Genomic DNA, 26,986 nt, shown 5'->3' on the forward strand with positions numbered 1-26,986 from the left:
CCTTTTCCAGTTCTACAATGTCCTTTTTAAGATGTGGTGACCAGAATTGTACGCAGTACTCCAGGTGTGGTCGCACCATCGTTTTGTATAAGGGCATTATAATATTAACAGTTATATTTTCAACCCCCTTCCTAATGATCCCTAGCATGGAATTGGTCTTTTTAACAGCTGCCGCACATTGAATCAACACTTTCAACAAGCTGTCCACCATGACCCCAAGATCCCTCTCCTGGTCAGTCACCAACAGCTCAGATCCCATCAGCATATACTTGAAGTTGAGGTTTTTTGTCCCAATGTGCATCACCTTACACTTGCTAACATTGAACCGCATTTGCCACTTTGTCTCCCACTCCCCCAGTCTGGAGAGATCCTTTTGGGGCCGCTCACAATCCGTTTTGGATTTCACTACCCAAAAGAGTTTGGTATCATCTGCAAATTTGGCCACATTGCTGCTTACCCCTTCTTCTAGATCATTTATGAATAAATTAAAAAGCACTGGTCCCAGTACAGATCCCTGGGGGACCCCACTTCTTACTTCCCTCCATTGTGAAAATTTTCCATCTATACCTACCCTCTGTTTCCTGTCTTTCAACCAGTTAGTAATCCACACATGTACTTGTCCCCTTATTCCATGACTGCTAAGTTTCCTCAGGAGTCTTTGATGAGGAACGTTGTCAAAAGCTTTTTGTAAGTCCAGGTAGACTATGTCAGCTGGATCACCTTGATCCACACACTTGTTGACACTCTCAAAGAAGTCCAAAATGTTGGTGAGGCAAGATTTCCCTTTGCAGAAGCCATGCTGGCTCACTCCCAGCAGGGCCTGTTCTTCTATGTGCTTTACAATTTTATCCTTGAGGATGCTTTCCATCAATTTGCCTGGAACGGACGTTAGGCTAACCGGCCTGTAATTTCCCGGATCACCCCTGGATCCCTTTTTGAAAATCGGTGTACACTCTATATGCTCTGTTCAATATCAGAGATCCTTCTTGGTCTCCCTGCTGATTGAGGTTGAGTGGGTAGGCACAAGAAACAGGGCCTTTTTAGTTGTGGTGACAACTGTCTGTTTGGAATGCTGTCCTTGGAGGGGGCCTATATGATCCTGTCACTATATGCCTTCCAGTTCCTGGTGAAGACTCATCTCATCAAAAAGGCCTTTGAGGGAAGCTGTTCTAATTTTTTCTAATTGCTGATTGTAATTAGTTTATCATGTTTGATATTGTCTTGATTATTTCTGTCTTTATTATGTTAGCAGCCTGAAATTCCCTAGTACAAGAAAAGTAGGATAGACATTTTCAAAAAAATATTAATATGGAAAACTTGTATTGCTTGAGTTGGCTCCTTTGGCAGGTTTTTCCTGCATATTTATGCCTTGATCGGGCTTTTTGTTGTTTGTTTTTTTAAGGTCTGCTACCCACCTAAATGGCACAGTGGGCAAGTAACTTGCCTAGAGAGCAAGAGGTTGCTGGTTTGACTCCCCACTGGTATGTTTCCCAGATTATAGGAAACACCTATATCAGGCAGCAGCGATATAGGAAGATGCTGAAAGGCATCATCTCACACTCTGTGGGAGCTGGCAATGGTAAACCCCTCCTGTATTCTACCAAAGAAAACCACATGGCTCTGTGGTCACCAGAAGTCGACACCAATTTAACGGCACACTTTACTTTACCTAGCATTCGTTTTTGTTGCTAAAATAAGGCTATATGTGCCATATCCAGAGTCATGAAACTGCTTATACTTAATTCTTCTTTGAAAATAAGTTGGTTATGGAAACCATAACAACGCTGAGTAGATAGCTAGAGTTTTGCCTCTGAAGTACATACTCTGGCTCTCAATCCGTTAAGTAAACTCTTTGTAAACAGCATGAAGCAGGCAGTCCAAATATATAACTTGGCTCTGAAAAGGCCTTGGAGAAGTTGCTGATAAGTTCCGCACAAATGTACATCGTTTCATCACTTGCTCAAACTTTCTAGTATTATTTTTCCAAAGCTGTTGTGATGGAGAGAGGTATCTGAGTTCCCCCTCACATCAGAATAAGACTACTGAGAAGGGATTCGTTATTTGATAGTTATTAAAAATGGATTGAGAATATCATCTAGAACCTTTGCTTGCACTCCTTTTTTTCTTTTTTCTTTTTTAAGGAAAGCTGATACATAGCATCAGGGCAGACTTTTTAAGGTGCTCACTGGCAAAGTTTTGAAAGGATATTTTTTAAATAAAAGAAACTGAACCAGGAGAGAATTAGGAAGTGTCCCCCACCCCGGGAATTGATGAGCTATGGTCCAAGTGCGCGCTCGGGTCGTACATGAGACCATGATGAAAAGGGCAGTGGACGGGGGGAGAGATCAGAAAGCTCTTTCCAGAACGTTGGCCCTTAAAAATACTGCCTTGACTGTGACATATGGCAACCATGACTGACATGGTTGCAAAACCATGTTGTTTGTATATTTGCAGGTGTATATTGCACAACCTAGCAGCGTCTACTCGTTATCTGATGGTGTTGTGCTTTCTCTTCATCTCATTCAGTACATTTGTACTAGAGTGCAGAATGAGGGTTTCGGTGTGGTTTTTTTGGCTGTTTTTTGAGTGATTTCCCGTGTGACTGCCGTCACATAAGTAAAAGTGTTGACCCATAAAGAATAAGTCAAGTTCAGTGGTCATATGACATACAAAAAAGGTTAGAAATTGCAGCACTTGTCTTGTTCCCCATTCCTTTGGTGCTTAGCAAAACACGTGGGCCAAGCTGGCTGTGGGAAACTGGTGCTCAGCGCCACACTAGCTCTTCACACTCCCTTCCATAGGCTTGCCCATGATTCAATCCCTGAAGCTTCTCCTTGAAAAATTATAACTGATTCCTTAAAAACTGTTGGATCTCTAATCCTGAGACCTCTTCATAGAACCCCAAATAAGTAGATTTGGGTAGCTGGGGCAGGCAGTGAGGCACTATAATGGTGGTGAGTCTTTGAAAGAACACAGTCTTTGCATTGACTTTCTTTGCATGTTGTAGCAGATTCAATGTAACTGAGAGCCACTTTGATTTATAGCGTGAATATTAACAGTATCTCTGTAGTCTCCCATTCAAATGTAAACCGGGTCAGACCCTGTTTAGCAAAGAGGGCAGCTCATGGTTGCTACCACAACCATGCTCTCCTCCCCAGCCTGTCTAGATGGTTGTGTGTTCTTCCCCAGTAAATCTTGTATAGAATAATGCTAATTGCTATTCCCAGAGAGCACTGGAAATACAAAAGCATCAGAATAAGAATCAACCCGGCTCGTCTGGTGGCCACTCAGGGACCGGCCTTCTCCGCTGCTGCCCCGAGGCTTTGGAATGCACTCCCTAGTGAAATGAGCCTCCCCATCTCTGACAGCTTTAAAAAAGTCTTTAAAGACACATCTGTTCACCCAGGCTTTTACAGGTGAAACTCGAAAAATTAGAATATCGTGCAGAAGTTCATTAATTTCAGTAATGCAAATTAAAAGGTGAAACTGATATATGAGATAGATGCATTACATGCAAAGCGAGATAAATCAAGCCTTAATGTGTTATAATTGTGATGATCATGGCGTACAGCTCATGAGAACCCCAAATCCACAATCCCAGAAAATTAGAATATTACATGAAACCAATAAAACAAGGATTGTAAATAGAACAATATCGGACCTCTGAAAAGTATAAGCATGCATATGTATTCAGTACTTGGTTTGGGCCCCTTTTGCAGCAATTACTGCCTCAATGCGGCGTGGCATGGATGCTATCAGCCTGTGGCACTGCTGAGGTGTTATGAAAGACCAGGATGCTTCAATAGCGGCCTTCAGCTCTTCTGCATTGTTTGGTCTCATGTCTCTCATCCTTCTCTTGGCAATGCCCCATAGATTCTCTATGGGGTTCAGGTCAGGTGAGTTTGCTGGCCAATCAAGCACAGTAATCCCATGGTCATGGAACCAGGTTTTGGTACTTTTGGCAGTGTGGGCAGGTGCCAAGTCCTTCTGGAAAGTGAAGTCAGCATCCCCATACAGCTCGTCTGCGGAATGAAGCATGAAGTGCTCCAAAATCTCCTGATAGACGGCTGCGTTGATGCTGGACTTAATGAAGCACAGTGGACCAACACCAGCAGATGACATGGCTCCCCAAATCAACACAGACTGTGGAAACTTCACACTGGACTTCAAGCATCTTGCATTGTGTGCCTCTCCATTCTTCCTCCAGACTCTGGGTCCTTGGTTTCCAAATGAGATGCAAAAGTTGCTCTCATCAGAAAAGAGGACTTTGGACCACTGAGCAACAGACCAGTTCTTTTTTTCTTGAGCCCATGTAAGACGCTTCTGACGTTGTTTGTTGTTCTGGAGCGGCTTGACAAGAGGAATATGACATTTGAAGCCCATGTCCAGGATCCGTCTGTGTGTGGTGGCTCTTGATGCACTAACTCCAGCCTCAGTCCACTCCTTGTGAAAGTCCCCAACACTTTTGAATGGCCTTTTCCTGACAATCCTCTCCAGGCTGCGGTCATCCCTGCTGCTTGTGCACCTTTTTCTTCCACACTTTCCCCTTCCACATAACTTTCTATTAATGTGCTTTGATACAGCACTTTGGGAACATCCAACTTCTTTTGCAATTACCTTTTGAGGCTTTCCCTCCTTATGGAGGGTGTCAATGATGGTTTTCTGCACAACTGTCAAGTCAGCAGTCTTTCCCATGATTGTGATTCCTAATGAACCAGACTGAGAGACCATTTAAAGGCTCAGGAACCCTTTGCAGGTGTTATGGATTGATTAGCTGATTGGAGTGGGACACCTGGAGCCCAGACTGTTGAACCTTTTCACAATATTCTAATTTTCTGGGATTGTGGATTTGGGGTTCTCATGAGCTGTACGCCATGATCGTCACAATTATAACAAATTAAGGCTTGACTTATCTCGTTTTGCATGTAATGCGTCTATCTCATATATCAGTTTCACCTTTTAATTTGCATTACTGAAATTAATGAACTTTTGCACGATATTCTAATTTTTTGAGTTTCACCTGTAATTAGATATTGTTTTAATGATTTTTAATGCTGTTTTAAAATATTGCTTTAAAAATTTAAAATTGTTGTAATGTTTTAAACTTTTCATTTTTGTTTTAGCGAATGTTTTACTTTGTTTTTATTTTGTTGTAAACTGCCCAGAGACGTAAGTTTTGGGCAGTATAAAAATCTGTTAATAAATAAAATAAAATAAAACCCTCCATTGGCCACATTCTGCTGGTGTTCACTCTTCATCCCCTTCCTTATGTACCCCTGGAAATTCATCTGAATGCCCCATCTATTTTGTCTCCTGTAACAAAAACCGTGTGAGTGCATCTATGTGGCAGGGGTCCTAAAGGCACCTTTTAGATGGGCCTAAAGACTTTCCTGCACACTATTAAGTGGCATTTTAAAAGTTGTGCTTTGAACAGCATACCACTCCATGGCATGCCACAAACAGACTCTTCTCTGTTTCACAAGGTGGTTCTTTACATGCATGGGGACATGATTTATTTATTTATTTATTTGCTACATTTATATACCATCCAACATAAAATCTCAGGGCAGTTTACAGTCCAGTCAGTGTTCTCTCTATTTTTCCCCATCTGTGTGCAGAATGAGTTTTGTTCTGGGGCAACAGTGTCAAGGCAGTGTGTGTGCACGTGCATTCAGAGTGGGACCTTCCTGATTAAACCTGAGTGGAAACTATAATTAACTAAGTGGACATCAAAAAACATGTGAATGTGTGCACACGTGCACGCCTTAGAGCAGGGCTGCTCAACTTTGGCCCTCCTGCAGATGTTGGCCTACAACTCCCATAATCCCTAGCTACTGGCCACTGTGGCTGGGAATTGTGGGAGTTGTAGTCCAAAAACATCTGGAGGGCCTAAGTTGAGCAGGCCTGCCTTAGAGGGAACACTGAGTCCAATCAAAACCTAAAAATCACATAAACAGATTAAACATCATAAACTAAAAGCCTGATAAAACAGGTATGTTTTCAAAAGCTGTTTAAAAACAACCAGAGATGGGGAGATTCTGGTTTAATTTGGGAGAGTGTTCCAGAGCCTCGGGGCAACCCTAGAGAAGGCCCAGTTCTGGCTCGTCCCCAAGCAAGCCTGTGGCAACTGCAACTGGACCTTCTCTGATGATCTTAATAGGCGGTGGAGTTCATGAAAAAGGCCCAAGCCATTCGGGGCTTTATAGGTAATAACCAGCATTTTGTATTTTCCCCAGAAACTAATTGGCAGTCACTGTAGTTCTTTTAAAATAGGAGTAATGTGGTCTCTTCAGGGGTCCCCGGAGACCAGCCTGGTGGCCACATTCTTCACCAACCTGTCATTACAATGAAGCAAAGTGAGGTTCTGTGCATGGTTGGTATTGATGTGGGTTAAACACTATCCAAAGGGCCCTTCTGTCATACTGCACTAACTTTGGAGCTTAATCCATGGCTGCGTTGATTAGGATCATGCTTTGTGAAGAATGTCTGGTGTCCCTTCTGTGCTGACTTTGTTCAGAGAGTTGTATGTTCAGTGCTCCTAAGTGAACATATGAGAACATATGAGAGACTATTGGATAATCTAGCTTGGTAATGCCGAATTAGCAGCAGTTCTTGAGGGGTTTAGTCGGGAATCTTTCCCAGCCCTACATGGAGATGTCAGGGATTGAACATGCGGCCTTGTGCTTTTCCATATAGCTATGGAACCTCATTTTCCCAATCACTTATTGTCCTCTTGCAAGTCATTACTGTAATTGTGCTGTCTAAACTCCATGTTCTGCTTTTTGTCTCAGTCACATTGATCAAACAACAACATGGCAGGATCCAAGGAAGGCCCTCCTCTCCCAAATGAATGTTACAGCACCCACAAGTCCTCCTGTGCAACCGAACATCATGAATTCAGCAACAGGTAAGAGAAATCAACACATCTTCAAGGAACTTACCACAATAATTTATAATAAAAAGCATTTTGTAGCATTTTACACTTGGGCAGAGTTCTGCTTGCCCAAATGTAAGTCTGTCATTACTATCCTTCAACAAATGCTTCATATAGAAAATATATCTTAAATGAGATTTCTTTTATATAGTTACATTATATATTGATGTTTTTGCTGCAAGGGTAGAACAACCATTTAGGAATAATATGTCTTTGTATTATTTGAAGGATCCACATTGCTCTGGGAAAGGGGGTGAACTATGATTTAAGTAAACAAAGGTTTCCATTTTTCCAAAAAAATAAATAAATTTCAAGACTGCTTTTAAAAATGTTCTAAGCTGTTCTATGTATAAATTCTGATGTCTACCTTAAACCTTTTCTGCTTTTTCCTGCCTTGATGCTTGTTTATAATCTTGTCTGTCTGCTTTGCTGTGATTTCATGGTGATGGTTCTGACATTCGGCTTCTGTTGAAAGATAAATCTATTGAAACCATCAACGCTGTTTTTTTCAACCCATTTCTGGGAGGTGACTCAGCAGCAGTGACAGGCATTCTCTCATTTCTGGGAACCACAATCTTCCATTCCAAAGAGCAACTATGTCAGCTAGATTCTAGGGTCATGTGCAGATACAACACTGCCTGATCATAGGAACATAGGAGGCTGCCATATACTGAGTCAGACAATTGGTCCATGTCTTGGAGATGCAAGGGAGGGAACTTGGAACCTAGATGCTCTTCCCAGAGTGGCTCCATCCCTTAAAGGGAATATCTTACAGTGCTCACATATGTAGTCTCCCATTCATATGCAATCAGGGTGGACCTTGCTTAGCTAAGGGGACAAGTCATGCTTGCTACCACAAGACCAGCTCTCCTTTTAATCATGCTTAAGCATCACTTAAGTATGCTTACATGATGGAAAGTATTTTGCAGTTTGAAGAGAAATCTATGCCAATTCTGTGGCTAGTTCTTAACTGGAGTTTGAAGCTAGTTTTAACTCCAGTTAGAATCAAACTGAATTACTGTTAATCTTGGTGCAGACGCAACACTACGCCATGGTTAATGCTAAAAAGGGAGGTCCCGGCTGCAAGCCTTGGGATGCACCCCATTGTTTAACAGTGGTTAAGACACTAGAAAACTATAAATTTCTGTACTGGGCTTGGGTTACTTGGGGATCTCTATTTATTCTTCTTGCCAGATTCCCCATTTTATTTATTTATTTATCTATTTATTTATTTTACATTTTATATCCTGCTCTTCCTCCAAGGAGCACAGAGCAGTGTACTACACACTTAGGTTTCTCCTCACAACAACCCTCTGAAGTAGGTTAGGCTGAGAGAGAAGTGACTGGCCCAGAGTCACCCAGCAAGTATCATGGCCGAATGGGGATTTGAACTCGGGTCTCCCCGGTCCTAGTCCAGCCCTCTAACCACTACACCACAATGGCTTCATTATGGTTCCATTCTGATGGATAGGGATCTTGACTGGTGTTTCCATGGGGTGTCTGTGTGCAGCTTTCTTCAGTGACTGGATGTACTTGTTCAGCACAATTTGATTCTTATTGTCCACATACCTGTAGGTTTTCAATCCACAATGGTCCTTCAGTTGTCTGAATGTCAGATGGGGAGTAGTATGTTGTGGTCAGCTATACAGCAGTGGTAGTATATGGGTGCTTCTGTTTCATTTCATGCTGTCCTATTTCTGAAGGGACAGAACAAAATTAATGTCCCTGTTATTACTCCTCTCATTGTATATCCACTTCCTGTTTTAGCAGATTATGAAGTCTCATAAGTACATCTGATCTACTTAATGATCATTTTGTCTAATTATGAATTTTGAATAACGGCTATATCTTTCAGTTACACCACTGCATTTTAAACATTTGGCATGGCTGATAAAATTGTTAATGAAATGAAAGTAGATTGAGTTGGTTAATTTTGAAGGGTGCAATCTCTTTGGAATTATAGGTAGCTTTCCTTCATCATCGAATAAGAATGGGATGTTGCCTACAAGTGGTCCAATGACTCATTCTGCGCTGCAAGGTATAATTCAAAAATCCATAGAGTGTGAATGTGGATGAGTGAGCTCAGATTTCATTGAAGTTGCTTTCAGGTCTCAGCATTCGGATTCTAGCATCACAGACAATTCTTAAATATTAAGATGCTTTAAGCCAGGCTGATAAGCCTTTTTACGACATCAGAGCAGGTAAGCCGGTGGCAACCAGACGGATTGTAACAAATTTGCATAGCCAGGGCTATTGTGGAATCTGTGCAACGGTATACATCAAGGGAGAGACAGAGGTCAAAAGTAGAGATTGCAAGAGTGCAGAGGAGGCACAATGAAACTCAAAGCCCATTGTATCGACAAGCCCATCAGTACTTAAGGAATAATTAAGGAGGACATCCCACACTCTTGTATATGTAACTGACAGGCTCCAAGTTGTAAACCTTTCTCCTTCTGTGGCTTGCTCTTCACCAGCCCTCCTTCCTAGCTTCTCACCAGAACATTGTGCCCCAGACTAGGGATATGCACAGAAGTGGTTCGGAGGCCCTTTATGGGCCTCTGAACTGATTCGAAGAACTGGTGGTTCTGCCGGTTCGAAGGCAGCGAGGGTGCCGCTTTAACAGCCAGGGAGGGTGCACTTACCCCTCTCACCGTTTCCCCCCTGCCGGCGTCCTTTGTTTAGAAAGCTAATTGGGGCAGCAGCGTACCTCCCTGCCGCCCCATTGGCCAGATGTGACTGGAAGTCCCCGATGTGCCTGCACGCGCATGCCAATGGGACGGCAGGGAGATACACTGCCACCCCGATGAGCTTTCTAAACAAAGGACGCAGGTGAGGGGAAAACAGCAGGAGGGGTAAGTGCACCCTCCCCTGCTCTTAAAGCGGCACCTTCGAACTGCCCCGCCGTGGGTCCGTGCACATCCCTACCCCAGACCTATGCTCTTGGGACAACCAAGTTGAGATGGAAAGCTTGTTTGTCTTTTGAGAGTAATTTTGAAAGGTCTGTCTCTCCTAGGGTTAGGGATACTGGCTACTCTCCGGGAGCCAGTGGTTGGTGCCCATTGGATTACTACTATTATTGTTATTTAGAATATTTATATATTACCTTTCAACAACAGCAACAAGAAAAGCTTTCAAAGTGATTTATTTTGGAAAAGGAATGAGAAGATGGTCCCCTGTACCAAATGGGGCTTACAATCTAAAAAACAGCACAAGGGAGCCACCAGCAACAGTAACTGGAAGAGATGAATAGGGTTGATTGCTGCCTCCCTGTTTAAAAGAGAGAGGCCATATTAAAAAGGTGCCTCTTGGTTCAGTAAGCAGGGATGTGATTGTCCTGAGCAAGGGAACTCAGCTGGAACCATAATAATCTCCACCAGGAAGACCCCACCTCCACCTCCGACTATCTCTTTGTGATTTATTGAGTACCAAGTGACGACGAGAAGTGTTATCCTGAGGAAAAGGACTTGCCTAGCACTCGGTGGCTCTTCTGCGCCTGTGCATGTCTGTAAACCCTGGGAAAAGCCATGTGTGTAGCCCTGAACGTCAAGTAAATTTCCCTGATTACCTGCACCTTATCTGGCTGGCCTCCCCTGGTGCTGGTTTACCTTGGGGAAAATGGATTTGCACACCAACGAGTACGACTTTCAACATTTTTAATATAAACCATTTGTAAAAGATTTGCAGAGGACTTGTATTACTGTGGTAGTAATGAAGGTTAGAATAATATAATTTTGGAGCTCAAAGACCTTGGAGGTCTTCTAGTCTAGTGTTTCCCAACATTTTTCTCCCAGAGGCACACTTGGATTAAGCAAAAAATTGTTTTTACAGTGGCAAAGCCACAACAAACATGGTTTGTTAGTTTTCCTTCCTGGTGCATTATGGGATGAGTCGGCTTCAAACAAACTCCCAGCTTTGCAACTGACACTCTCCTTTATGTACTGGGAAGCAGGCACCTCCTTCCCTGTGCACTTCGAGGCAAGACAGCAGTGTGAACTACAAATCATGCAGTTGAAAAATCTAAACTCTATAACTGGCCTCTCTGCCAGTCTGAGTATATCCTATATTGATTTATACTCCTGATTGTATTCTGATGAAGACTTTATTCTGAAATTTGAATGGTTTGGCAGGATAGTAGCTTGATATTGTATAGTTCAGTATTATATAACTAATTCCTGGCTTTCCAAAAGCAATAGTGATGGTTGTGACTTCTGATGTGGCCTCTTAAGTAGAGTAGTGGTGATAGGGAGGGCAGAAAGGAAGAAAAATGGCAGCATTGATGGGAGACAACTAAAGTGGTGGTCATTTTCTATTTGAAGAAAAGAAGAAAGATTTACAATTGGGATAATGCTAGATGGGAGGAGGGACAGCACCCTTGCATCCACAGCAGAAAGATCAGGTTAAGAACCACTGAATTAATTTAACCAGTGTAGAATATTGCTTTTTTATTTTTCTTTCAAAGATCTGAACTGGGAAGTGATGATGCTTCTAAAAGGCTCAGGGATAGCATATTTATAGTAGTGGTTTTGATGCAGTAATGAATATTGCTAATCTTAAAAGACTCTTCCGTGGTGTCTTAATGTTCCTGACAGATGCTGTCTAATGAATGGTTTGCTCTTGGAGTAAGTTGTCTTGCCCAGATTTGAAAAAGAACCCAACTTTAAGAATAAGAAGGAATGTGGAAGGAGCTTTACAAATGGGCGCTGGGGGTTGTGAAAGCAATGGAAATTTATTTATTTATTTATTTATTTATTTAAATTTATATACCGCCCAAACTTTCATCTCTGGGCGGTTAACCGTTAAATACAAAATTTAAAAACAATTAAAACACATATAAAATTTAAAACAATTCAACAATTTAAAATCAACCAGAAAATTAAAACCTACAGATTTTGAAAAGCTGAAAAAAGCTTGGGTGAAGAGATGGGTTTTCAGATTTTTTTAAAAATTGCCAGTGGTGGGGAGGATCGTATCTTAATAGGGAGCACATTCCACAAATTGAAGGTGAGTGGGTGAGATGGGCCTTAACAACTCACACCATGCCTTGATGGGCCCAGATGTATCTGTGACCGCAGTGATGGATGGGATTGCACTAGAAAGAGCAGCGTTGCCTACTTTGTACAACATGTTATTGTTGCAGCTCACCCTGTGCGGAGCTTGTGGCTGAAGGTGGGCAGAATTGCAAAAGCAGACATAGCCTTCTCCACTTATGAACTCCACCTGTACTCTATGATGTAGTTGCATCACACGCCCTGCTATATTGTTAGAGAGGCATAATTGGGCCAATCTAGGAACAGGCACAAATGTGGTGGTTTTTAATTGGGCTCTTGTTTATGCCAGGGCTGCACAACTTCGGCTGTTGGTGGGCTACAATTCCCATCATCCCTGACGATTGGCCACTGTGGCCTGGGATGATAAGTCCAGCAATAACCAGAGGGCCAAAGTTGTGCACCTCTGCTTTATGCCCTCCTCTTTCCCCCTTTTCAGGCAAGTGGTTTGTGCTGCATTACAAGTGGAACAGGAACAACTTTTCAACCTATGATGTACACTGCTGCTACTTTTTAAAATTAGTGTTTATATCTTTTGCTACATGCCTACATAATTTTTGTTATGCGTTGCAGACTTGAATGCAAAAAGCAGTGTGTTGTAATGGATATAGTGTCTGTATCTGGGCTTCTTCAGATCCCTGCTCAGCCTCTTAGTACTTAGTAAAAGGGTCAGCTTTTGGTCAGTCACTATCACTCATGCTGACCTATCTCACAGGTGTATTAGGATAGAATGGGTTGAGGAGGAGACTGCATGCCGCTCTAAGCTTATTTTATTTCATGTTTTCAGGTGTTGCATTTGTACATTTCTATCCTGCTCTTCCTCCAAGGAGCCCAGGGTGGTGTACATGGTTGTGTTTATTCTCAAAATAATCCCGTGAAGTAGATTAGGCTGAGAGATAAGTGACTGGCCCAGAGTCACCCAATGGTTTCATGGCTGAATGGGGATTTCCGACACAGACTTAGTCCAACACTCTAACCACTACGCCACACTGGCTCTCTTCCTTATTGGATGGGTAAGATAAAATATAATTAGATTACATGAATGGATAATTGTAGCCATATAGATTTAAAAAGTTACATCTCACCATACATCGTGACTTGGAGCATCAGCTCTAAGCTCTGGCCCAAAGTAACTTACAACTGGACAGAAATAAAGAAAATAGATGTAGGGAGAGAGAGGAGATGGTTGGGAACTAGAGCAGTTTCATGTACTTAGATTTCCTTTGTAGTTGGATGAAATCTGGAAGGGTTAAGAAGGGCTTTATGGATTTCAAGGAAGGATTTTAAGGAAGACAAAGACGGCAGTGGGTGGTGGTATGGTGAGTAATTCAAGGTGCAAGGGGGCAGCTGGCTTGTTGAGAGCAGGAAGCCTTAAGCTGTTGTAGGTGATAGAGGCATAAGGTAGTGGGCAGGACTGATATAACTGAAAGTGCCTGTCTTACTCAACACACTTCATTGCCTTACAGAAGTACAGTGTGAAGATTTTGCTAATGAACACTTTTCAAGTTTATTGATCTCTCCTCCTTTGCTACGTTGGGTAGTCTTCCTGAGTTAAGAGTCCAATCTCTCTGCTTTGGCTGGGCAACACTGAAAGTTCATTATTAGTTTGCATCACTTTCTACTTCATCTGCATATATTTACATAATTAATATATTCATATGGAATTTGTGTGGGAGCTAAGTGGAGCATGTTCTTCTTCTGTGATGATAGTCAGCCATGCTCATTAAAATATGATACTGCAGCAAAGTGGAATGCCTCAGTTCCCAGCCAGTAAAGCAGTGCCTCTGTGATCTTCTAAATAGTCATTTTGGTGTACAAAGAACCTTATAGTCCTTCACTTGTGCTCACCTCTGTCTTGGGGCGGGGGGAGAGAATGAGGTAGTTATTATTCTCCAGACATAACTGAGACTATGAGACTGTTGAGATCATAGACAAGTATAGATTTAAAACCTTCTCACTGCAGCTCTTCTTTCTACTGGACCACACTGGCCAATGCAGATTTCAAAGGTGTGTGTGTGCGGGGGGGAAGAGGCTCCTTGATTAGAACACTCTGGCAGGCTTCTTTGAGTAATTTTATATAGCCCCCCCGCCCCCGCCAACATCACTTCACAGATTGCCCCACAGCACGTAATTTTTTCCATGTGTTGTACACTACATAGAAATAATGTAAAGAAAGAAACCCATATCCCTAAAAGAGTAAGGGAAGGGTGATGGCAAATGCACATACAAAGGAGACCAAGAATGGATCTTTCAACTTTTGGATTGGGAGTTTTCCCACTCCTAAAACACAAATTGAGACAGTTGCTTCATGAGATTGAGGCCTCTGGCCTCTTGGGATTAGTAAATAGTATCTTTTGCAGTTATTGCTGTCTGTCTTAATGCCTTGGAATAGCACAATTTAGAATAAATAAGACTGGATGATTTCTAGGGCAACTTTATAATCTCCCTCCATATCTGTAACAAAATTGCTTTACTGTAACACAGCTTCTTTTTCTCCCCACACGCTCAGAGCTGCTAGGGATTAAAACTATCAGTTTCATGTGCTGTGTTCTGTGTAAATTATTTGGGGTTTCTTTTTTTCTTTTTTAAACTAGTTAATTTTTTTCAGCAGGGGCAAACCAGAGCCTACTATGAATTGCTTCCTTCTGTGTTACAGGCCCGCTCCCTGATGGATGGGAACAAGCCATGACCCAGGATGGAGAAATTTACTACATAAACCATAAGAACAAGACCACATCTTGGCTAGATCCAAGGCTTGACCCACGCTTTGGTAAAAGTTCCTCACTTAAGATCTTTTTTTTGTATGTATTACTTAGACACTCTTGAATGTAGGTAGGTAAATATAATATAAAAGCCCACCTATCCCTAGGCAGTAAAGCCAACTCCCTCTTCACATCGACACCGCCATCTTTCAGTTTTCTGCTGCCTCCTCCCATCCCTCTCCCAGTTTCTTGTTTTGCAGGCCACTATAATATTTAGACTTCTGTATAGTGTTCAGCATACTTTCTCAGTTATTACAATGATTCTGTAAGGTTAGGACAGTATTGTCTCAATTCTGCGGCCCCTTAATAGTTTCAGGGCAAGGGCAAGATTTGAACCATGAGTGTCCAGGTTTGTGGCTTAGTCTTTTAGCTTCTGTGTATTACACTAGCTCTATCTACTTAGTCCTCTTTTTCTTTAGCTGATTTGCTTCCTGAACCTTCTGCTTGGCTTTTCAGCCTCTCTTCAGTTGCCTAATCTGTTTCCACTCAGTTTCTCAGCCTTCTAAGCTCCTCTGCCTGCCCTCACTTCTGTGTAGTGAGAGGAAAGGCAGACTTTCTAGTTACTGCACAGCAGCTGCACTGTCAACATCTTATTACTGTTCCTCCCTACTTAGTAGTTGGGATCTTTATGAGAATTCTGTGGCTTCATAGCAGTTCAGCCAATGGTTCTGGTGTGTGTGTATGTGTGTGTGTGTGTGTGTGTGTGTAAGGTTAGCTTACCATTGACAGCCTGGCAAACACCAAGATCTCAGCATTTGTTTGTTTGTTACATTTCTACACAGCCCTATCCAACAGTTCTGGGCGATTTACAAGCCAAAATAAAATATAATCATTCAAAAATCAAACTTAAAACCAACCATATGAATGTTTTTCAGGGCTGCTAATCAAGATGTTGCTAGATATCAAAACCTACTGGTATAATTACATTAATGTGGACAACACTTTACATTTACATTTACAATTACATTAATGTGGACAACTATCAGTTTCATACTGATACAACTTTGCTTTACCAAAAATACTTCTAAGACGTGCTATGAAACTTGAATTGTTGTAAACCATGCACTATACGAATTATAATTTGCTATAATGAGCTGTGGAAGAATTCCTTAACAAATAATCAACAAAAGCTTTGGAAACAAAGTTGTTCTGACAAAGAGCTATTTGTCTTCATTATAGTCTGATATTCCAAATGTAGCAAGGATTAATGCCACACAACTTGCTGTCCCTTTAAATTGTGGGCACACAACTGTAGAACATGTTGAATTGTGTTCAGAGAGATGTGGATTGGAAAACTTTCCACAGAAAAATTTCTCATACTTTATTTTCTGTGGAAACTTTTCCATTTCTAAAATTTCATTGGCTAACATCCAGACTAGCACTGAACAAGTACAGTAGTGTGAGTTCCAGCTTGAGTGGGGGAAAGGGCGATTTCCACCAAACTCCCTTTCCTTCCGAAGGCCACTATGTATCACCAAGATATGTCCCTGTGGGTCACATGGCTATCAGGGACATATTTTACTGATGTGTATTGGGGTTCAGCGGGAAGGGAAGACTGGAAAAAACCCATCCCTTCTTCTGCTCAAGTAACAGTGCAGCAGTAGTCAGGAATTCACACTGCTGTATGTGTGTAATGCTAGTCCAGATAACCACCATTGAAAAAAATTCATTCATAACAATGGATGCCAATGTAATACTAGGCAAGTTCAGCAATTTCAAAGTTGTAATGCTAGGTGATTATCCCTAAGAAGTGTGTGAAAAGGTATATGTTTTTATTGGAATACTCAGATCAATAAAACAATCTTTCCACATAAAGCTTTGAATTTTTCTGTTCTACTTATTTAAATTTTATACTGCCCCATAGTTTCTAGGAGGTGTACAAGCAGTTAACAATTAAAAAAAATTAAAACAGTTAAACCATTAAATATAACTAAACACCTGAATAAAGAAGTGTTTTTGTAAGGCCTTTTTAAAGGCCGACTAAGAGGTCATACCTGCATCTTGGCAGGGAGTACATTGCAGAGTTTAGGAGCAGCTATCAAACAGACCCAACTCTGAGTATATAGCAATTAAAGTGTAATAAGTGTCTTTGATTTCTCTTTTCCCCAATCAAATATTTCAGTTCAAGTTGTTGGCTGCTTGAAAAGCTTTTGAGATACGGTATGGGAAATTAGTATATGGTTGCGCTTCTGTCCTTACTGTATAAATACAGTAGTTGAATAATATGTCTAATCAGTTACAATCTATATAGGGCTTCAGGAAGATTTGTGGGTGTTTTTGTTTTGTTTTTTGGAAACAATTCGAATGAAGAGAAAATGACATGGGATCCCCCCCACCCCTGCCCCCAATTCCAGTACAACATTTTTCTGGAAAAGCCACATCTCTGTTGATGCAGTAAAGGATTTGTTTTAATACAAATTAAAGTTTGTAATAAACTTTAAACTTATTTAGCAGATTCATATACTGCTTACTATTCATGCAGGGGTAGACAATCTTGACTCTCCAGCTGTTAACCTACAACTCCCATGATCCCCAGTAGGGATGTGAACGGAACAGATTCTGTGTTCTGTTCCAAGCTCAAAACGAAACAAAAAATGGCCAAAATGTTTCAACAAAACAGTGACCGAACCAGCTGTTTTGACGAAACAGACTTGAAACGTTTCTAGTGTTTTGGCCATAGGAAACAATGGGGGGAACTTTTTCCCAACCCCCCTCCCCATAGGACACTATAGGGGGTTGGGGGAAAGTTAAAAATGTCACACAACCCACTTTGGTGTCCCTGGGAGCTACCCATGGAGAACCATGGGGTGTTTAGAGTTTCCACATTGTTCCCTCTTGCCAGAACAAGTTTCACTCACAGAGTGCAGTGCATACAAGTTTTGTATTGCAATTTGCAATGCGTTTTGCAACCCTAGCTGGAAAAACACTGTAAAAATACACAGTAAAAAGGAATCTCTCCCTCCCAACACAGAAGACACATCTCAAACACAGGCCAAAAAAGAATGACTGACCCAGAATACACTGCCAGCCACAGTGCCTGCACTGCAGTAACATCATTGGCACAATTTGCTCTCTCACACACAATTATGACTCCTTATGTTACTTCCTAGCATTGAACAGCAGCAAGCATAGCCATAAGCTCAACTAGAGCAATTCAGCCATATTTTAATGGAGTATACTTTGCAATGCAGATTGCAAAGCAGACCAGGAGCAGTGAGTGAAGCACAAGTTAGTCTCAAGGCCAAACATGGAGTTCATCAGAGCAGTCGCCAAGAAATATTACACACACACACACACACACACACACACACACACAGCTGCCACTGTCCATTTCTCACAACAATTCTATCTCACAAACAAAACAAACCACAACTCAAGGAAGGCAGGCACCCAAGTTCTGCCTTTGTCAATCTGAGATCCAGCAAAACCAGATCGTTATAGCACCAATAGCACAGCATATTATATTCAGTGCTGAGAAAAGAAAACCACAAAACCAAACCTTCCTTCCTTCCTCTCTCTCCTGATGTATCCTTTTCTTCAAGAGAGGCAAACTATAAGGGCTCTCTCCCTTTTGAATAAATTGAATTCAAAATTTTGTCCTTTTGTGTTCCCCCCTCCTTCCCCCCCAGTCAATGGGAGCACAGTTGCCCATGACAACACTTGATTTGTATGATAACAAGCCAACCAAGAAGCAAGGAGATCACAAGCCCGTTGGAAGCCAGTGCTAGAAAAACAATCAGTAAAGGAAAAACAGGCTTCCAAAATGGCACTTCAAATGTTTCGACTGAAGCGGTGTTGTTTCGTTCCAAGCTCAAAACAGTCCCTTTTTAAAGACGGCATTCCATTTCAAGCTTGAAATGGCCCATTTCAGGTTGGAACATTTCACAATCAAAGCGTTCTGCACTTCCCTAATCCCCAGCCACAATACATTGTTGCTGGAGATTGTGAGGGTTTTGGGTCAACAGCAGCTGGAGAGCCAGATTGCCTACCCCTGTACTAGTGTCACAAGGTGGTTCTCAAGCTTTGGGCTAAATTTGTGGGAACAAGTCTGTTACATAGATAATTCAAATTACATTAGGTTATAGTTTTGTACTCTATCCTTTGGCTTTATTTGAAATCATATTTGGAACTAACATAGCAGCATGATGGAAATCTTCAGATTATCCACTAATAGATTAGTGGTTTTGTAAGAACTCTGTCTCATTAAATCTGGTTAGATTTTGGGAAGGTATTTATTTGTTCATTCATTCACTCATTTATTTTTGTGTGTATATTCACTCTTCCTCCAAGGATCCCCAGGTTACATGTAAAACAGATGAGTAGTTATGGGGATTTAATGTTTTTAAACTACTCTTTTGGACTAAATGGAAATTGACCATTTAGTTCATGAAATACTGTTGGTTTGTGTATTTCACTGTAGAATTTTTCTGTATGAGTATGGTTCTCTTTTTTTTCTTGGCTAGTAAGGCAGTAGTATGGGGTACAGTTGAGCCCAGAATGGCCTGTAGACACAGGATCTGTTAAAGCTAAGCCTAGCTGGTATTTGAATGGGAGGTTGCGTGGGAGCCCCATGGAAGCTGTTCTGAGCTACTTGAAGGAAGAACAGGTTATGTGAAATAAAGTCCGGCTTTTAAAACCCTGTATCAGTGTAGCGGATTTAAGCCCAGCCTTTATCTCACAGCAAACCCATGCGGGGGGGGGGGAGAAAAATGCTGAATCAATTCTTCCATGTTTGCTCAACAAAGGCTGTTCCTTGAAAACTTAAACTATTCCTTTGGTAGTCCAATTGCTGCCACCACACCCACTCTTTAACAGAGTTTATTCCCCCCTGGTGTGGGCGATATTCCAGGGAAACTCTCCTTCTCTTTGCCAATGGGGAAAAAAAAAAAAAAACAACCCTCCACATGCAGCTTCCACATGGTGAGAAAACCTGATAGGTTGCTGAGCAATTAACATTGAGGCATGTTCGCACCAGAGTCAAACCCCTTTTCCTGAGTTAAAAAATCCACTCAGAGGCAGGTAAAATACAAAGAACGAAAAGAGAAAAACTTGATTCAAAATGCTACAGACTGCTTCAGTCTGAGGCTCTCTCAGCTTTTAGTTACAAGTAAGAGAAAAACTCAGTACTTGCAATACTTACAAAAAGCACCCTCAGATGATATTGGGGCAGCACACTTTAAAATTGTGGTTGCCCAGTTGCAAAGAACATAAATGTAAGAAAATACAAAACAGCACTTTGGGGAGTCTACAGAGACTTTTACAATGCCCTAGTTGGACAGAAAGGGCTCAGACTCAGTTTCTCTTAGATAATGTTAATGTTAAAAATAAAAACACAATAAACCAGTTGTAAGGATTTGCAAAGCACAAAAAGAAAGAAATCTAACGCGAGCTAACTAACAAACTGTTCCCTTGCTCAATCCAACTCACCCCTGACTCCAGGAGAGAATTCAATCTTCCTGCAATCCTGTCTCTCAAAGATCTGCAGATGTCCTGCCATGAGAGAATTCTTCAGGCTAGCGTTTGACCATGAGGCAGCAAAAACCCCGTTGCTGTTCCTCACGAAGCCTTCCACCCGCCCTCTCTCATCCCCCTCCTAGCTCCTTCTCTAAACAAAGACACACTTCTCTTCCTGCCGCAAGGTCCTGTGGGTCCCGCCCACCATGTGCTGAGTGGCTGATTCCCCCCCTCCAGCGGTCACTGCCTGTCAGTCAGGACAGGGTTCCCTTCCGGTTCACTCTTTAGGGCAAGGGATGTCTGATTGCTACAATCAATTAATTCCCTTTTGTTTAAGTTGACTACTTAACATATTGACTATTTCTCAATATGATTGTCCAGATATGTTCTGATGGTCTATTACAGAAATACCTTGATTGACTAAATAGCATAGGCATCTACTTTCAATTTAATGGAGAAGTACTTCTCTGCCCAGTTACTCCCCAGCCTGACACTTGGGAAGTTTTGGGCCTCTTAGCCCAAAAGAGGTATTGCTTAGTGTCCTCCTATCTGTAGAGGAGCACCAAGCAGAAAACCTTAATTTCACAACTGCTTTCCTAAGCAGACTTAAATTTCTCATGAAGGCATGGGGGCTGCATAACGAACAGTTTTGAACATCATACCAACTAATTCATATTCATCCTTCAGGAAGGAATATAAATTAGAAAGTTGGAAACTGGATTTAAACTGTCTCTTTTTCTTTTGGTAGTTAAATTAACTTGGGTTTCAAATCAGTTTACCTTTTGGCCTGCTGATGGCCTGAAAACTGTTTTTTCCCCCCAAGTTACAAAACCTTCCCAGCCTTTCCACCTGGAATCCATTCTTTGACAAGCAAGTGGCTGTTTAGGCACACTGACTGCTGCTGACACGGAATCCTTTGGCGGCACTACCAAAATAACTGCAGAGTTGCACCTTAGGCCTGGTTTTACCATGGGAAGCACATTGGGCTAGGGTTGGGAGGGTGGAAAGGAATGGGCTGCTGCTTGTCCCAGGGGATAAGTTGGGGAGCTGCAAAGTGTCTGGACCAGGCCATGTGTTGATTATCTGAATGAGATCAGTGGAAGTGTTTGTATTTTCTCCCCTTCCCATGCAGTTGCACTCTCCAGTTCTCCGCCACTCCTTTTAAGTCTCAGGAAGGGCAATCTGGAATAGAGAGCTAGAGCAAAGGTCAAAAGTGGGAAACCTCCCCCTTCTGGAAACACACACTCGGTTTGCTTGAAATAATGGTGTCGTTTTGCTCTGGGGGATGCAACTACTTGTCTTTAGCATTTTGTTGTTTCCTAAGACACTGGTAGTGTCGGTTAAACTCTTAAGCCTCCAAAAAGGATACATACAGCTGGGTTTTTTTATTTTCTTTTTTAAAAATCTGCATAGTTTCCCTTTTTGGGCCCACTGTGCATGCATAGCCTAGACAGGCTTGAGTACATGCCAAAGGGTTTTGTTTTGTTTTGTTTTTGTGGTTGGACTTTTTAATCTGTTCCAGGCCTTTTCAGTCAAAGAGCTCAAATGTAACTGAAGGGGGAAGGAAAAGAGACTTCTCTGATCTGGGCAATGGCAAATGGAGACAGGCTGCTCTTGAACAGAGAAAGGAGTTTTCCTCTGTTATGCATAGTGGTGGTGGCAGCAGCAGCTGTGTTTCTGCCAATGAAATATTAAATTGTTTTGCTAGCACCTTTCTCTTTGATTCACAACATATACTAAAATTCAAAGCTACTGTGTCTGGGGCTGTTTGTTACCAAAGGCAGCTCTATTAAGGCAAGGCAAAGCAGTCGTATCATACAATGGGTTTTGGATGCCATTAAGGTGGAAGAATGAAACACAGGTTTGACCCATAGGGTGCAAGCCCTACCAAAATGAACTGTTGTGCTCTTGTATAGCTCCCATCATTTTCATTAGAAACACAAGTGGTGGGGATTTTCTGGTGGGTTGTGCTCCATGTCTGTTAGTAGGGATGGCACAGGGCTTTGGATTTCCCTCCCTTAGATAGTAAAAGGACTGGAGCCAGCCATATTTGTTTTAATGTCTGCTACCTTTCAAGAAATCTGATCTTACAAACTTAAAGTGGAGCGATTCAGAAGCTTTGCCTGCCCATGATTAGAAGGAGATTTTTTAAAAAACAAAAAAACCAACACATTTTTGTTCAAGAAACATCTTCTGTAACATAATTTCTGTTACAAACACTGGAAACAGCCCCATAAGAATCCATCTTTAAAAGAGCTGAAGAAGGGAATAAGTGTCACAGTAAACAAAACGTAATGTTATAACCAGTGGCTGGCATACAGAGCAAGGATGCACCAGTGCAGCAAGAGAACGGCCTACTTTGACTTCCAAACTAACTATACCAGTGCAGCACAGAAGTAGCAGTTTTTGGCATCCTCCCCTTCCCCAGAAAGCCCTCTGAAGTGGTCCTCATTTCCCTGCATTGTTCTCATTGGACTGAAGTTTTGATAATGAAATAAGACATTTTGTTTGCACATTCCAGCTTGGTTTTTGATTCTGCTGTTTAGATGTGAGCTTCCAAGTGGCACAGGTCCTTGCAAATGGGTAACCTTCTACAAACAATTTGCTCAAAATTAAGAATCAAAAAAATAAGCTTGTAAGCATTTGGGCTGGATAAAGTCACATTATGGTTTTTTCTTATGAAGTAGATGTTCTTACAGCAAGTCTTTCTCTAAGTTCAGTTGTAGCAAGTGCAAGTGTCTTCATTAGTCAGACAGGCATATTAAGATACATTTATTCACCCAGGCTTTTAATTAGATTTATGGTTTTAAATTTTTAATTTTAGTTTTAAATGATTTTAATGTAAATGATTTTAATATTTAAATGATTTTAATTGTTTGTTTTTATTTTGATGTAAACCATCCTGAGTCATTTTTGGAAGAGTGGTATATAAATCATATCAAATAAATAGTCACACCACTTTATTCTCAAGACAGTTGTAGGCCCAAGAACAGGAATTGAACTCAGGTAGTTTCTTCAGAGAAGCATGGCTGCAACTTATGTCTTGGGGCCCCCATGCTGCTCTTGTGATGTCTGAAGGAAAAAATTGTGGAGGTGCTACCTTTGTGGTAGGCCACCTAATGGCACAGTAGGGGAATGGCCTGACTACCAAGCCAGAGGTTGCCAGTTCGAATCCCCACTGGTATGTTTCCCAGACTATGGGAAACACCTAGATCGGGCAGGAGCGATATAGGAAGATGCTGAAAGTCATCATCTCATACTGCATGGGAGATGGCAATGGTAAACCCCTCCTGTATTCTACCAAAGAAAACCACAAGGCTCTGTGGTCGCCAGGAGTTGACAGCGACTCAGTGGCAGTTTACTTTGCCTTTGTGGTATCTGAGTACCAGGATGAATAGACTGATGGTGGTGTACCTACTCCAGATAGGAAGAAAAAAGAAAAGACAGGACTCCTCTTGTTATAAGAACAACCCTGCTGGATCGGGCCCAAGGCCCATCTAGTCCAGCATCCTGTTTGACACAGTGGCCCACCAGATGCCACTGGAAGCCTACAGCAGTTGAGGGCATGCCCTCTCTCCTGCTGTTACTCCCCTGCAACTGGTACTCAGAGGCATCCTGACTTTGAGGCTGGAGGTGGCCCATAGCCTTCTGATTAGTAGCCATTGATAGACCTCTCCTCCATGAAGTTATCCAAGCCCCTCTTAAAGCCATTCAGGCTCTTGGCTGTCACCACATCTTGTGGCAGAGAATTCCACAAGTTGATTATGCATTGTGCGAAAAAATACTTCCGTTTGCTGGTCCTAGATTTCCTGGTAATCCATTTCATAGGATTACCCCTGGTTCTAGTGTTATATGAGAGGGAGAAGAACTTCTCTCTATCCACTTTCTCCACTCCATGCATGATTTTATAGACCTCTATCATCTCTCCCCACAGTTGTCTTTTTTCTGAATTAAATAGCCCCAGGTGTTGTAGCCTTGTTTCATAAGAAAGGTGCTCTAGGCCCCTGGTCATCTTGGTTGCCTTCTACTGCACCTTTTCCAGTTCTACAATGTCCTTTTTTAGATGTGGTGACCAGAAGTGTACACAGTATTCCAGGTGTGGCCGCACCATGGTTTTGTATAAGGGCATTATAATGTTAGCCATTTTATTTTCAATCCCCTTCCTAATGATCCCAAGCAAGGAATTGGCCTTTTTCACAGCTGCCGCACATTGAGTCAACACTTTCAATGAGCTGTCCACCACGACCCCAAGATCCCTCTCCTGGTCAGTCACCAACAGCTCAGATCCCATCAACGTATACTTGAAGTTGGGGTTTTTTGTCCCAATGTGCATCACTTTACACTTGTCTACACTGAACCGCATTTGCCATTTTGTTGCCCACTCCCCCAGTTTGGAGAGATCCTTTTGGATCTCCTCACAATCTGTTTTGGATTTCACTACCCGAAGGAGTTTGGAATCATCTGCAAATTTGGCCACCTCACTGCTTACCCCTGCTTCTAGATCATTTATGAATAAATTAAAAAGCACTGTTCCCAGTACAGATCCCTGGGGGACCCCACTTCTTACTTCCCTCAGTTGTGAAAACTCTCCATTTACACCTCCTCTCTGTATCCTGTCTTTCAACCAGTTAGCTATCCACACATGTACTTGTCCCCTTATCCCATGACCACTAAATTTCCTCAGGAGTCTTTGATGAGGAACTTTGTCGAAAGCCTTTTGGAAGTCTAGGTACACTATGTCAATTCTAGATCACCCTTATCCACACACTTGTTGGCCCTCTCAAAGAACTCCGAAAGGTTTGTGAGGCAAGATTTCCCTTTGCAGAAGCCATGCTGGTTCTCTCCCAGCAGGGCCTGTTCTTCTAGGTGCTAAACAATTTTATCCTTGAGGAATAAAATTAACTTACAGCTCTCAGTCCTATATGCTAAAAAACATCCTATCCTATATTCTATTAAACCATCTTATAATTATTTCAGATAGCTACCTGTTTCTTTACAAGTGCATCATACTGATTATTTTATTTTTGTCTATATACTGCTTTTCAGTCAGATCTCCCAGAGTGGTTTACATAAAAGCATTTACACTATCAGAATCAATAGAATCCTATACAATAAGCAACAAAAATGCTCTAAAGTCATATATATTATGCTCTTAAATTGGGACTCCCCTCCCCTCCCTTCCCCTCTGAGCAAGATGGTACCTGGTAATTGTGTGGGGGTGGGGGGTGGGGCTGATTAGTATGGTTCCACTGCAAACGCATCCTTCAGACATATCAGAGCAACCTGGGATTCAGCCATGGGGAAGTGGTGACAATACAGTTTTGGGAATACATTAACCTGGCCACACATTTTTAGGCAACTGTCTATTCTCTGCCTAGCACGCATTCATAGAAATTGGCATTTTACAAGGCCTGAAGCTCCCCAAGTATAAGAAAAATCAGATGTACTGTAGTTCATGATCCTTTTGAATATTATTAGGCTTGTGAGAAATATTTTAAATTAGGCAGCCTTTAGCCTTGCAGGCTCTATTTTGTTTTTTATGAGAGCCCTAAGGTTCACTAATCAGACCCAGGCTCAAAATGGTGGCTCAGAGAACCAAGTTTGTTGGACATTGAACCCCATGAGTCATGAGAGAGACGCAAGTTTTGGGCAGTATAGAAATGTAATAAATGAATAAATATGTTGGGATAGCCTGCTTATAGAGAACTGTGTCTAAGCTACCACAGATCAGAGGATCTATCAACACTAGAAATGGCCAACAGAGCTGCACAAAGACCTGTTCAAATGCAACTAATTAATACTTATATTTTACAGAGCAGGGGCATAAGGCTGGGAGAGAAGCAGTTATAACAAAGCCAATTATGGCACAAAACATTTTACCTGCAGTTTTTATTTGTTGTTGTCAGACTTGTGGTGAAGGTTTCTGACTCCTCAATCTATTGCTAATCACCCATAGAGCTACCAGTAGATCTGGATAACTTTTCTAGTTTTAATTTTTTTGTTTAAAAGGAAGTGTTAAATATATGAGCTTGCATTTTCAGAGTTCTGAGAACTAATTTCAAAATGGTAGCATATTAAATATATCTCACTACCCATATCTGTATAGAACCATTATACAATCACACATACACACACACATATATATGTATGTGTGTGTATATGTATGTATATATGTATGTGTGTATATATATACACACACACATATTACACACACACATACACATACACACACACACACACACACACACGGATTTAAATATATGCGTATATACTCTGACATTTTAGTATATAGTGTGAAGTTCATTGATGTATAGTATAAAAAGCAAGCTCCTAGTCCGTATGGCTGTGGAGATGATTTGAAAAGTTGTGCAGTGCCTTGTAAAATCTCAGAAGCCAGAAGAGAGCTGAGGACTAGAGGTGAAACTAGAGGTTGCTTCTGTAGTCTCCATTTAAAAGAATATATAATGTGAAATAAGCTGGTTTGCATAACTGTAGATACAGAATTTGGATTTGTAAGCACAGAGCTTACAAATCTAATATTGGTTATAGATATATTGCTTAAAAGAAAAGCCCAAGTCATCTTGACCCACAGCTTGAGAGCTCCCTTGATAACAAAACTACAGGATATATGATAAAATAAACATGAAATCCTAGAATACATAATTATATTTCAGAGGGAGTCTTTATGACTACAGATAAGTCTAGGAGTCTCTCATTCTTAGTAAAATGTGAAGAGCGATGAACATAAAAGATGGCTGCAATGCTATGATATTGCTGTTCGATTTAATTTG

The 26,986-nt window shown here is 41.5% G+C and overlaps 1 protein-coding gene across 13 annotated transcripts in view; it reads left to right on the forward strand.

The window, feature by feature from the left end:
• Nucleotides 1-26,986, forward strand: part of YAP1 (Yes1 associated transcriptional regulator) — a 137,621-nt gene that overhangs the window by 65,146 nt on the left and 45,489 nt on the right. For 4 of the 13 annotated variants that reach the window (XM_053310402.1, XM_053310404.1, XM_053310403.1 and 1 more), the window contains exons 3-5: nt 6,792-6,907; nt 8,898-8,972; nt 14,636-14,749. In XM_053310402.1, the coding sequence (XP_053166377.1) occupies nt 6,792-6,907; nt 8,898-8,972; nt 14,636-14,749 (305 nt within the window). The remainder of the gene's footprint in view (nt 1-6,791; nt 6,908-8,897; nt 8,973-14,635; nt 14,750-26,986) is intronic. The other 9 variants (XM_053310406.1, XM_053310410.1, XM_053310407.1 and 6 more) reach the window with 3 other exon arrangements.

This window comes from Hemicordylus capensis, chromosome 3 (assembly GCF_027244095.1).
Source record: "Hemicordylus capensis ecotype Gifberg chromosome 3, rHemCap1.1.pri, whole genome shotgun sequence".
NCBI lineage: Eukaryota > Metazoa > Chordata > Lepidosauria > Squamata > Cordylidae > Hemicordylus > Hemicordylus capensis.